This window comes from Apus apus, chromosome 1 (assembly GCF_020740795.1).
Source record: "Apus apus isolate bApuApu2 chromosome 1, bApuApu2.pri.cur, whole genome shotgun sequence".
Classification (NCBI taxonomy): domain Eukaryota; kingdom Metazoa; phylum Chordata; class Aves; order Apodiformes; family Apodidae; genus Apus; species Apus apus.
The window spans coordinates 86,523,939-86,536,026 of NC_067282.1; the positions used below are offsets into that span (position 1 = coordinate 86,523,939).

General features: G+C 38.5%; 1 protein-coding gene across 12 annotated transcripts in view; it reads right to left on the bottom strand.

Moving 5' to 3' along the window:
- The window catches only part of ROBO2 (roundabout guidance receptor 2), a 470,138-nt gene that overhangs the window by 151,139 nt on the left and 306,911 nt on the right, over nucleotides 1–12,088 (bottom strand). For all 12 annotated transcript variants that reach the window (XM_051629335.1, XM_051629326.1, XM_051629284.1 and 9 more), the window contains exon 3: nucleotides 953–1,110. In XM_051629335.1, coding sequence (XP_051485295.1) covers nucleotides 953–1,110 — 158 coding nt within the window. The remainder of the gene's footprint in view (nucleotides 1–952; nucleotides 1,111–12,088) is intronic.

A 12,088-nucleotide genomic window follows, 5' to 3' on the forward strand; every position in this document is an offset into this window, starting at 1 on the left:
AAAGAAACATGAGAGTCAGGGAATGATAACCAGTTCCCTGCCACTCTTTCTTCTACTAGACAGTAGGGCCCACAAATAGCAACGACTCCAGATTGTTTAGCTTGAAATACTTCCTTGGATATCCAAAGAAACAAACAAGCTTCCTGATAGTACTTCCATATTAAAAAAGGTCAGTGCTGTATGAGTTAAATATTATTACATCCAGTATAAAACTTTATTGAAGGAATAAGCATCTAGAAATTAGAAATTAAATACATTCCGGCACCTTTTATTTATCTTATTTGCTTGCACATACCATGATACAATTTCTAATCACTTGACAAGTTAGGTATTTCTGCTTCCTTTATTCTGTACATGGAATGAACTGTCACAGAATTCAACCAGGGTTACTCATTTACACACTTCTTTAAAGTGTAACTTCAGTCTTTATTTAGAGTACACATCCCAATTACTACATTAAACACAACATTACCAATATCATCCTGAGCTGCTGTTGTTTGTTTTTTTCTGAGATCATTTTTGTACCTCATAGATATGACTGATTTAATATTCAAAACACCTCTCTGATATAAGATCTGATATTCTCATTCACTGGACTGATAGCTCATTTCAGTGAACTGAGATCTAGAAAAGGTAAGGCCAAATCATTCAAATACATCCACTGAGTCCCCCCTCTAACAGACTGCCTTACATGACCAAATCTACAGCTCTAATGCACCTCTGTTACAGTGGTTGCACAAATCAAGACTCAAGAAGTTTGAGCTGGAGACTGAAACCAAAAGAAATAAAGAACCTTCCCCCCTCATTTGGGAAAGCTCAGAGACGTAAACTGCCAACAGTACCAAGGAGTCTCTACAGGCAAAGCTATGAAGCTGTTAAGTTCTATTGCACTCAGCTCTGAGGCTTCAGTGTGTGCCTGGTGGCTATAAACAACCCCCTGAGTGGTACTCACACTGATCCGCTCTTCCCTGTCATCAATACGGACTTTATCTTTCTTCCAGTAGATGGTAGGCTCAGGGTGTCCACGAGGTGGCTGGCACTCCAATATGGCAGGCTCTCCAGCTGCCACCACAACATCTGTCGGGTTTTGGCGGAAGTCATCCCGTAGCACTATTGTAATAAATGAGGGAAAGAGGAAAATATTTACTAGAAGTGATGACACGGGAAAAAAATACATGCAGATACATATAATATAAACAATAACATGTAATACTAAACAATATTAAACAAACAAGTCTCAACTATTATTAGGTGATGGCTTGGCATCTTATATTTACTAGAAAAGATCTCATAAAATCACTTGGTGATGCATGATGTTTTATCTGATGGTAGCAGATTTCACATACATGGTTTTTTTTTCCTTTCTCCAGACAAAAACACTGCTCTGCATTTATATTAGAAAGATCAGTGCCACGCATTAGTCTTTTTAACCTTGACAGGGTCACTTGCCATCCTTGCTAGAGTGGCACTGGAGGTCTGATGTGGATTTCTTTTCATAACAATACAACATGTGGAAAATGCGGCTTGCCTGGATCTCCAACTTTAGCAAAAGTTAGGTAAAGAAGTGATTCAACTGATACTGAATTGTAGAGTTACACCTTGATCAAGGGCATTGCTATTATTCCTGTTATTATTATTATCACCAAATACATGCTGAAGTGACCAGCAGTTATAAAAGGTATGAGAGAAACTGAGCTGATGGTGGTGTGCTTCCAGCATATTTATTTCTTCCTTGTGTTTTTTTAGTTTTACTAGTTCTGCAACTTTGTACAGTGTTGATCCATGACATTGAAAGGAAAGAGTATTTAAATCACCAACCTGTTTGAGAATGAATGTAGACAACAAAGGCCAGTTTCTTATGTAAATCAAGGATTAGGTCCAACTAGCTGGCTTCCGTGTGTTAAAATAATACCCACTTCATCGTTATTCTTCCATGTATGTCCTACTCTCTAGGTTAATTGACATTCCTATAAACATAAAACTGAAAATAGCTGTAGATGAGCTACTGAAATAGAATTTAGGGCACTTCCCCTCCTTGAATTTCAGCTATGTATGGCTTTCATTACAGCTTTAAAACAGTTCTCGCCCTTAATGGAACCAGGGCCCTCTGAGAAATTAGAAAACACTGTATCCTCGAGAAAGGGCAAGTCAGGGAGAGTTCAGCAGAAATTGCTCAGTCTCATTTCATAAGAAGAGATAATTTACTGCTTTCAATGTTAATAAAATGTGCCCCATTTTAACATTTGGTACTGAGTATTTTTCTGTTCTGTAATAAGCCAGAAGAAAATACAATTAATACATACAAGAATGGGTCTCTGAATGGGGTGAGGTGAGCGTGCTGTGTATTTGTGGCACTCATAATGACATATGAGGTGACTTTTATTGTTCCCCATTTTGAGATACACAGGCAGATCCCAGAGGAAATTAATTGGAAGTTAATTCCTTTTCTAAAGCAAAAAAAAGAGTGACTATTCAGGTCTTGCTCTTGGAAACATACAAGTGATAGGACCCAGCTGGCAACAAATGCAGCTCCAGCAAGAGCACCTAGTCTTCTTAGGTGACACACCCAAGTGATACATTTTTCCAACAGATAACAAAAGACTAAAATCTCAAAATATTTCTGGTTGATACAGATCACTTATGTCCTTTTTGATTCACAATAATTAAACTGACAGAAATAGAATTTAGTTTCAAGATCAAATGAAATAAAAAACTTATGCAATGCACAACACAAAAATTATATGTTGAAGATTATGGCGTGTTGACTATTTGGCATTACAACATTTTGCAAAGCCAAGAAAACTAATAGCCCAATAACTTCACGGAATGAACCAGAAAAAAGTCTTACAAAACCACCTATTTTAGGAAACGTCTTCATGAGTCTTTGTGATCACTATGATACACAGGAGGAAAAAATAGTTTCAGACAGTGCTATGCCCTCTTTCATACAACTAGCAGATTGATAAACAGTAATTTCTTCCCTTATTATTACACCAAATATATATATTCTTTTTTATTGGCTTGATTCTTCATACAATTAGAGAACTTCACTGCAAATCCATCAGTGGAAAATCCCCAGGAAATCAGCAGATCCCACAACATAATGACTTTATAATTCTAAGTACTAACTCCCGGCAGCAATATTGAGGAAAGTGTTTTCCTCGAACATTTCACACTGCTATATGAAGCTGACAAATACTGTTTCTTGGGGTGATACATGGCAAATTACATTAACTTTCTCTGAATTATCCCAGCATCTGTGTAAGGTTCCAATCAGCCTCAGAATATGAGGCTAAGAGGTGATTTGATTTTATCACATTCCTTTACTGCAAATATGGCTTGAATGGAAGACAAAATTGATGCTATGGGGTTTACTTAATCTAGCTCTGTACCACAGCACATATGCGAATCTTGAAGAGATATATCTCACTATTTCCATCAAAAGCAGTCTGTGTTTTGGAGAAGAACAAAAAATGGTTGGAGAAAAATTGAATAGGGAAAAAATAAAGCAGGGGCAAAAAGACAAAGATACGAGAAAAATGTGTGGAATATAAATTAACTAGAGAAAACAACTGAGAGGAAGAGAAGGAATACTGTAAGTACTGGGAGAGCAAAAACAAAAAGTCAAGTACAGGAAGGAAAACAGTAAGAATAAAAACAGAGAGAAAGACAAGGTAAAGAGCAGAAAGCACAGGCTGCTATTTCTGTGATTCAGTGCTTTTAATGCAATATAACAATGACTATACAAAGCAACAGGCATTAATTTGATCAGCACAGCATATCCAAACATTGTCCCAAAAGAGAAGGAGCAGGGAAGAGAAAGGATGCTTGCAGGAGGAGACCAGGGCACAAGCTGGTGAGTGCTGTTGTCCCACTCCACTAGCACAGAAGCTATAGAAGAAATGAGCACCAACTGGAAGTTGAGTTCACAATTATTAGCACAGTAAATGGGAAAAATTGCAGCACAGTTTAGTGCATCCACCATATCTAATGGCACAATCATCTGTGAAAACAGAAAAATGCTTGAGAGCAGCAAAAATATTCCTCAGCCAATTATCCACAATTGCTGGATACTTCCAAAAAAAATATTAGTGCGCCTGAGCAGATCACTGCCTTCACTGCTGGCAAAAGGTTATTTTGCTCAAGAATCCACCCCTCCTCAGGTCCTTTTTGGGAGGGTATGAATACCAACATTTAAAAAATTCAACACAGGTGGCAAAAGGTTGCCATCAGGCTCCTCTCCTTTTTCCCATGATCTTATTTTGCTTCATTTCAGCTTTAACAGAAGTCACGCAGCTCTCTTTGCACTTGCATGGGTGTTACCCTACATTTAGAAAGGGATGCCAAAGAGAAAGCTCACCGGCATCCCACCCTGCCAGCCCATGCGGGGACTGCAGTGCAGCTGGTCTCCTTGGAGAGCAGGACCCTGGAGGCTGCTGTGCTGCCCCAGCAGCAGCAATGGGGATGCAAAGGGGAGCTGTTCTCTGCCAGCCTGATGGCAGCACAAACAAACTCATGTTTCAAAAGGCAAAGTGTTGGAAGAGCAAAAGCTTCTGGGTAGCTTTACCTCGCTGTTTGGAAAGGCACCAGGGGACAGGAGATCTGGAAAGGACAGCTAAACACTGCCTAGACTACTTCTGTGGACAAAAGTTAATTAAAATTTAATCGGTCTCTTATTAGCTTGAACAGGCTGATGCTTCTCAAATAAGCTAGATGTCTGTGAGCTGTCATGTCAGTCTTTAAGGCATGAAAAGTCCTGTATGGCCATTTACAGATACCTGCAAGCACAGTCATGGTAAGCAAGCACATCTAGCGACAGCAGAGCAGAGATAAACACTCGCAGGCCATGCACCTGCCAGGGTGAGAGAGAGAGAAAAAAAGTCCTCGCTACCAAGGCAACTGCTTACCAGCACCTGCCAGCTTAGGCCCAAATCCAGGCCTTGGTCAAACTGATGCTCATAAACTCAGGGAATTACAAGGAAACCTGAATTAATTTCCTCAACTGAGGCACCAGCAATTTGTTTAAGTGAAGTGGAGATAAAGCCACAATGTTTATAGGGTAGGAGGGAATGTGGTAGGGTTAAAGTTATTCTAGGCTAGATGTCCATGCCTTAATCCTGCTTCCCGCTACAAAAGCTTTCAGGTCCTTAGAAAGAAAACATTTTTACAGGATTTACATTTACATGATGATTACAAATAACCATCTGTCTGCTTCCACTTTTTCAATCTGGTCCATGTCCCACGAGCCCCCAGCCTGTGGTCAGAGCAGCTAAGCTGGAAGGAAGAAGTGGATGCCCGTCAGGAGGCTTTGGGATAATTGCATTCTTCTCCCACTAGCACTCGGCTCTCCACTCCTCCCCCTCCCCCATCCACGGCAAACATCTGAGATTACCGGCGATGGGAGGGAGAGAAAGACTTTTTTGCCTCTTTCAATGAATGATAATGTCTAAAAGCACAGATACATCTGTCGTGCTGACTAGAGGGTACAAAGAGATATCAAGTAAATATTAATGTGCTTCTGTAACTTGGGTCCTGATAGTTATCTTTACCCTCCTATTCTTTTTTGTGTCTATCTCAAGATAATATTATTCTGATATGAAGATTTTACACAGCCCCGTTGATGGCATGTTGATCACCTGCCACACGTAAGTAGGTCTTCCCTGACTCAAGGCATTGTTCCATAGACATTTTCCTAAACCCGCATCTCTCCACCACTGCTTTGGCATTTCTCTCCTTCAAAACATACTGCTATGCACAATCAACATGAACTATTATGTCAAATAACTGCCCAGATGTCATGCAGCGGAAAGATTAAAGGATTATTATACTTTAGGTAGCATATGGTGCAGGGGGGTATTTTAGAACGTGGCTAATGTGTATGATCCACTGAAATAGGCCCTGAGTGAGCTGGCACTACCTGCTGAAATGGGGTGACAGAAAACAAACAAACAAACAAGGGTTCACAGACAGCCTTCCTCATGAAGAATAATAATACACTTTGAGGATGCTACTGCCCTACCTCTTTGTTTCAGCCACTGCCTCTATCACATTTTGTGAGGAAAATATAAAAGAGAACATCACAACCGAGAAAATTGTCTTAGGCAGGACTCCCAGGGATTTCCTGAGCTCCCTCTGCATGTGCGCAGCCTGGGAAAAGCTGCAATCTTTCTTTTTTTTTTTAAGAAAAGACAGTAAGGAACTATACATTTTTTCCTCCTGTCCTTTTTTCCATCCTTCCCCTATCTCCTGAGACAGAAATTGCCTAGGAGACATGAATGCTAGCTAATTTACCACGACTTAAAATGTTCAGAATTTACTTTAAAATGAGGCCCCAAACCCGCGAGATTGATTTTCAGAAGTGTTAGGGTATTTTCAAAGAGTCCAGTAACTTCAACAAAGTTTGATAAGTAGGGTCCCTAGAAATTCTAGTGAGGAAGAGAGTAGCAGGCAGGTACCGCATCAAGAAATAATATAAGGGGAATCATCTTCCTTGCAGATCCAGCAACTTTCTTTGGCTTTATCCCTTGTTTCACTCAGTATTTCATGTGATTCTCAACTCAGTCGGTAACCTACTCAGTACTCACAGTTAAAGGTGGCTTGCTTTCTATGGACAGGCCTCAGGAAGGACCAAAATGTGGAAAAAACACTCAATTCTGACACATCCTCTAAAATGTCTAACAGCTCATACATACAGATAGAGACACAGAATTTGAATTTTGTGATGAACATTACTATCTAAACATGGAATTGGAAACCCTTGCTTCTAAACAAAAAATCTATTAAACCAAGTGAACAGAGAACTACAGTGTTGGAAATCAGGTGCATGAATCAACACTGACAAGTAAGTGAATAGATTCCAGATTGATTCAGTGGGAGACAGTTGTTTTTTTCCTCTAAATTTCAGTCTGAGGTGTATCCCAACTAGCTGACTGCAAAAAGGTCAGGAAAGAAGATCGGCTTTTTCCTTTGTTATTTACTGTGTACAATGCAAAAGTCACCCTTTGAAATCTTTCTTCAACAATAAACCAAATTAGTTAGCCCAGTAGTTAACCCAATAGACAGCACTGCTGTCCTGTTTTTGCTCTTACACAGTTACACAGGTGTACAAGTGATAGTTCTTGCAGACATTAACTTTTTAAATTTATTTATTTTTTAAAGGCTATTATTTGTGCTGAATTAAGTGTATGCAATACACTGAGTACACTTGCTTACTGAAAAATTGTATAATGTCCTGGCCTTTCTTGTGATTCGTTGTGCTCAACTGAATGCAATCTGACACCTCCATAATTTTTCCTGAAAGATTTTATTTGAGTACTTGATAGCATGAAGAGCAGAGATTTTTCTAATTTGGAATGTAAGATATTTATGTTTAGGCTTTCTGATTAAAAACAAAGTTCTATCACCTGTCTTCATTGCAATGAAACCCCAATAGCCTTCCCTCTTTTTTAATTTCCCGCCTCCTTCCACCAACAAATTCTGAATGCTGCAGTTAACAGTCAGCAATCTCATTACGCATCTGCCATAAATCTTCAAAAGCATCACTGTGTTTTGACAGTCAAGAAATGCAAAGGGAAGCAATAAGCATAACCAAGTATTCCTTATGAATGCAAATATCCTGAAGACCACATTTAAGTAATTTCAGAAATCTAAAGCTATGTAACGTAATATGTTGAAAAATTTTCTCTAGTATATGCAGCAGATTTCTTTTTTCTTATTCTTAAAGCACAATCACTCTTGATGAATGCATTGCACAGATTGCTAATGCTAACAAGATACGTTACCAAGAGTTTTATTTCATTTGAACTAAAAACCCTATTACTTGCTTAAAAGTTGAGAGACTTTCTAGAAAAACTGGTACCACAATTGCAGACAATGAACTTTGAAAAATGTGGATGCTCTGTTGTAACATTTAACAAGGATCAGACACTTAGCAGTTTACTAAGATAGTTATTTAATGACCCTTAAAACTGAAGTCTGACATTAACTTTCACTTGCTCTTCACATTTAATGGACTACATATTCAGAAAATCATGAGCAAGTAATTTATTTTTTCCCAACTAATGTGAATATCAGATGCAGAAACAAGCACAGCTTCAAAAAATACCACATCACAACTGAACTTCTCTACTTTCAGTGTCACTTGCATGCCAGCATGTGTTCTTCGCAGTAAGAATATGGGACTAGTTTCACCAAAAGCACCAGAAGACTCTTCAAATCATACCAACTATGCTTCTCTCCTGGCAATCCAGTAGGGTGTTTAGTAAAAGCAGCAATCCTACAGAGACTCCTCATAGACAGTGTAATAATAGCATGCAGGTTTACTGTTTTGAGGTACAAAAGGAGCTGCCAAGTACCTGAAGCACTGTGCTCAACCTAATGAATGCTACCTACAGTTTGACACAGCATTGAGCAAATGTATTTTTTCTGTTTCCAGACTGAAGTAGCATCTCCTGCACCACTTCAGCTGCTTCAGTCCCTTGGGCTTACAGTTCAAGCTCAGCCAAAACACCTAAAATGTGCATGTGCCCTCAGTAAAACAAAGGAATAAGAACAGATGAGAATCATGAAAATGAATACAAATAGATGACTATTTATTGTACCAGAAATATAGAATGTTATATGCTTCATTTAACCAATATAATAGAGTCTGCAATCTCCAAGCTCCACTGAAGTGTGAATAGCCTCTAATAAACTTCTTGTGTACACATGCACAACACATACACAACAGCTGGGATGCTTTCCCATCTTGGCAGGAGGTCACTGCCACATTACTGCTATGCTTTAGCCACATTAGGCAAAGCATCTAACAAAATAGGCTGTTGCCTGACATAGGAATTCTCTTCTGTCCAACCCCCCTCAACTTCCATGCCTAACGTTGGTCTCTGTCAAGCTTTATCTGTTAACTATAAGGTAAAACTCATCTATTCAGTTATTGTGAGCAGGATTTTTTTGTCAGGGCTTTTCTGTTGTTCCCTTCAGAAGCCAGGACAGAAAACAAAATATTTGAGCAGACATAGTAAGGCACATGTTTCTCAATAAGCTTTCATAACTCCATTGAAAGGGGACTGTGCAGCCACACTTCATCGGATATGGAGCACAAGATGCATCCACAGCTGGTGCTCAGAACCAGTGGGAGTCATCTGCTGCTTCTGGAATACCTCCCTTCCTATCCTGCAAACTGTCCCTATGTCAATGGGCCATTTTGAGATGCTTGCCAGGTGCCATTTAAACACGCCTGCTCTATGGGCCTGGCTGGCCTCATGTCCTCTGTCCCATAACAGGTACATCGTTGCACACAGGCTCAGCAGTACCATTTCCTGTAGGACCTGACCTGAGTATGCTGCTTTTAATTGTTAACCTTCTGAAGGATGCAGATGCTTTCATTTTTTTCAGAATTTTCCCAGGTAAATCAAGACTGAAAACTGGTAAAGCATAAAACGTGTTTGCATAGCTTCCACTGAGACATGCCCAGTCATTTAAATCTAGTGGAGAATAGGAGCTGTGTGAAGAAAGAATGATGTATACAGGGAGCGGGACAGCAGAAGCAGAAGCCCAACATGTGGACGCTCTGTTCCAGTCACATTTGGCATCCCCACTCGAAGAATTTCCAGCAAAAGCCCACCTCTCAAAACTCCTCTACCACTTATTATTGCATACAATTTTAATTCAATATTATTTTAATACTCTACAATAGATTTAAAAAGCAAGGATACATGGTCCAAAGGCATTGTTCATTAGAATTTCCACTCCACCTTTTCTCAGGACAGTTAAAATATTTTTTCCTCTCAAATTCAAGTGTCGAGTTTTTTTGAAGTTTCACCTTGCGTTCTTCCTTCATAAAAGGCAAGATTTAACAACTTTTAGATTTAACAACTGATCAAAAGTGTTAGATGACATTTTTCCTTGATTATCTTGAAAAACACAAAATAATTTAGCTGTCACTCTCATCAACATATCATTATGCAAAATGAATTAAAAAATAATTCTAAAGATGAATGAAAGATTAAAATTAATTCTAAATAAATGAAGGAGCAATATGATATGTAGACCTTGTATTAAATGCTTTTAGGAGTTACTTGAGTTGTGCCAACATACTACCAACTAGGAATTGATCTCCAAACAACTAGCTAAATCTGTAGTTTTGCATGATCTAAAGATGGAAAAGAAGCCCCAGATTTGTGATTTTATGCAAAGCAAAGCAAAGTGCTATCTGCAGGAAATGTTTTTCAGTTTTGATCTGCTCAAATAGTGTAAGGAATTACTTCTATACAATATGAAATATAACTCATGCTTACTTTCAAAAAAGAGTATGACAGTTCATATTGCCCTCATTATTATTCTACTCCATTGTGCAAGAGGAAAGAAAAAATTTAAAGAAGCAGGAGCAAAGACCAATTGCAATAGCCTGAAGCAACAATTTTGAAAGGGGAACTTCAGCAGCTGGAGGGAGACCAGAACCTGGGTGTCCAGCTCCACCCTCCAGTTACACTATGCTGTGCCTGAGACTCAAAATGACCTTCAGCTGAGTGGTTACACCAGCTTTCAGACATACTGTCAAAAATGTGGCAGCATAATATTTTGAGTTGCAGTAAAGGTTAAACAATATTTTTTTTTCCTTCAAATACCACTTTCCCAAAGTGCTATTTCATGTTCAAAAACTTTTGCATGATAGAAAAATGAACAGTACAATAAAACTATAATAAGAAAATGAAACCTCCACGTGCTGCACATCCTTCTAAACCCTTGGTGCTGAATAGCTCAGTGCAAGAGAAAATCAGGGTAACTACTCAACTGCTGATGGCTTTACCATAAGAGAAAACTGGAAAACAGCACAATTCAATTCATTGTTTATCTCAGAGTACAGAGAAGAAACAATCTGAGATGTGTCTATGAAATAGCTTTTAATGAGTCTTTTATTAAACAGCTGCAGCAGCCCTTCAGATGAACTGCTCACATTCCTCTTAAGTGTCTGAAAGACTTCTATTAATCCCATTAGAGCACAAACCTTTTTCCTCTTCCTTTGGCTTTTTGTACACAAACTACCAATGTAAAAAAAAAAAAAAAAAAAAAAAAAAAATTCCAGCACATTTAATAACTAAATATTAAAATAGGTATTATTTTAAACAGGAACCTCCCTGGCACATTTCAGTTACTCATTTAACACCTTAGCATGGAATTTAACTAGACACATAGTACCTGTGTCTGTAACTTCCACAAAAGATTTGATTCATGTACATTTATATAGCTACTGTCATTCTTCAATTGCATTATAAAACAAGAGGCTATAACAAGAAGACAAAGTATTCAAGCACCATATGATAGACAAAGTATAATATTGAAATAGGCAGATTAGATTATTAGACTAGACAGGACTGCACTGAGAGAATTTTTAGCTTGCCACAGTATTCACCTGGGATAGATTTTAGGCCAAGAAGTACAAACATATTATTCTATGCCAACTAGAGGGAAAAAAAAAAAAAGGAAAAAAAGAAAAGAAAAAAAATAATCTCCTGTTTTAAGGATTTTTAACCCAGGCCACTCCACAGCCCCAGTTCACAGCCCATACCCATAAGCAACTGGGAGAATGACAAGCTATTACAAGCAGAGGAAGTAAATGGCCAGGAGAGAATAGTACTTAAACCAAATTTTCCACCAAGGAAAATGTATTGTTAAACTATGCATTATACTTTCCTACATTTAGAATAAGAAATAAATAAAATACAATAGCTCATATAACCAGTGCATGCTGTGAGATTTCCCTGAGACCAGGAGAACTAGAAACACTCTGTAGTTTGCTTGTGCAGCTTCAATTAAGGCAAATTGAATTAAACTCTCCCTTGAGGAAGACCTCTGTAGCTCTGCTCCTCCTTTTCTGAACAATTCCAGATGTAGGTGTGGAACATGTTCCTTTTCTCTCTGAAGACTTCCACATGCCTGGCTGTTTTGCCACAGTCATAGAAAGAGGTGAGCTTCTGGGAGAGAAAACAAGGGGTGCTAAACAATTCTCAGACAATAGTTGGTACATGCTTGATTTTGAATATTTAGTTCTTTCCAATTGGGACTTCCTTACTTACTTAGCAACAAATGG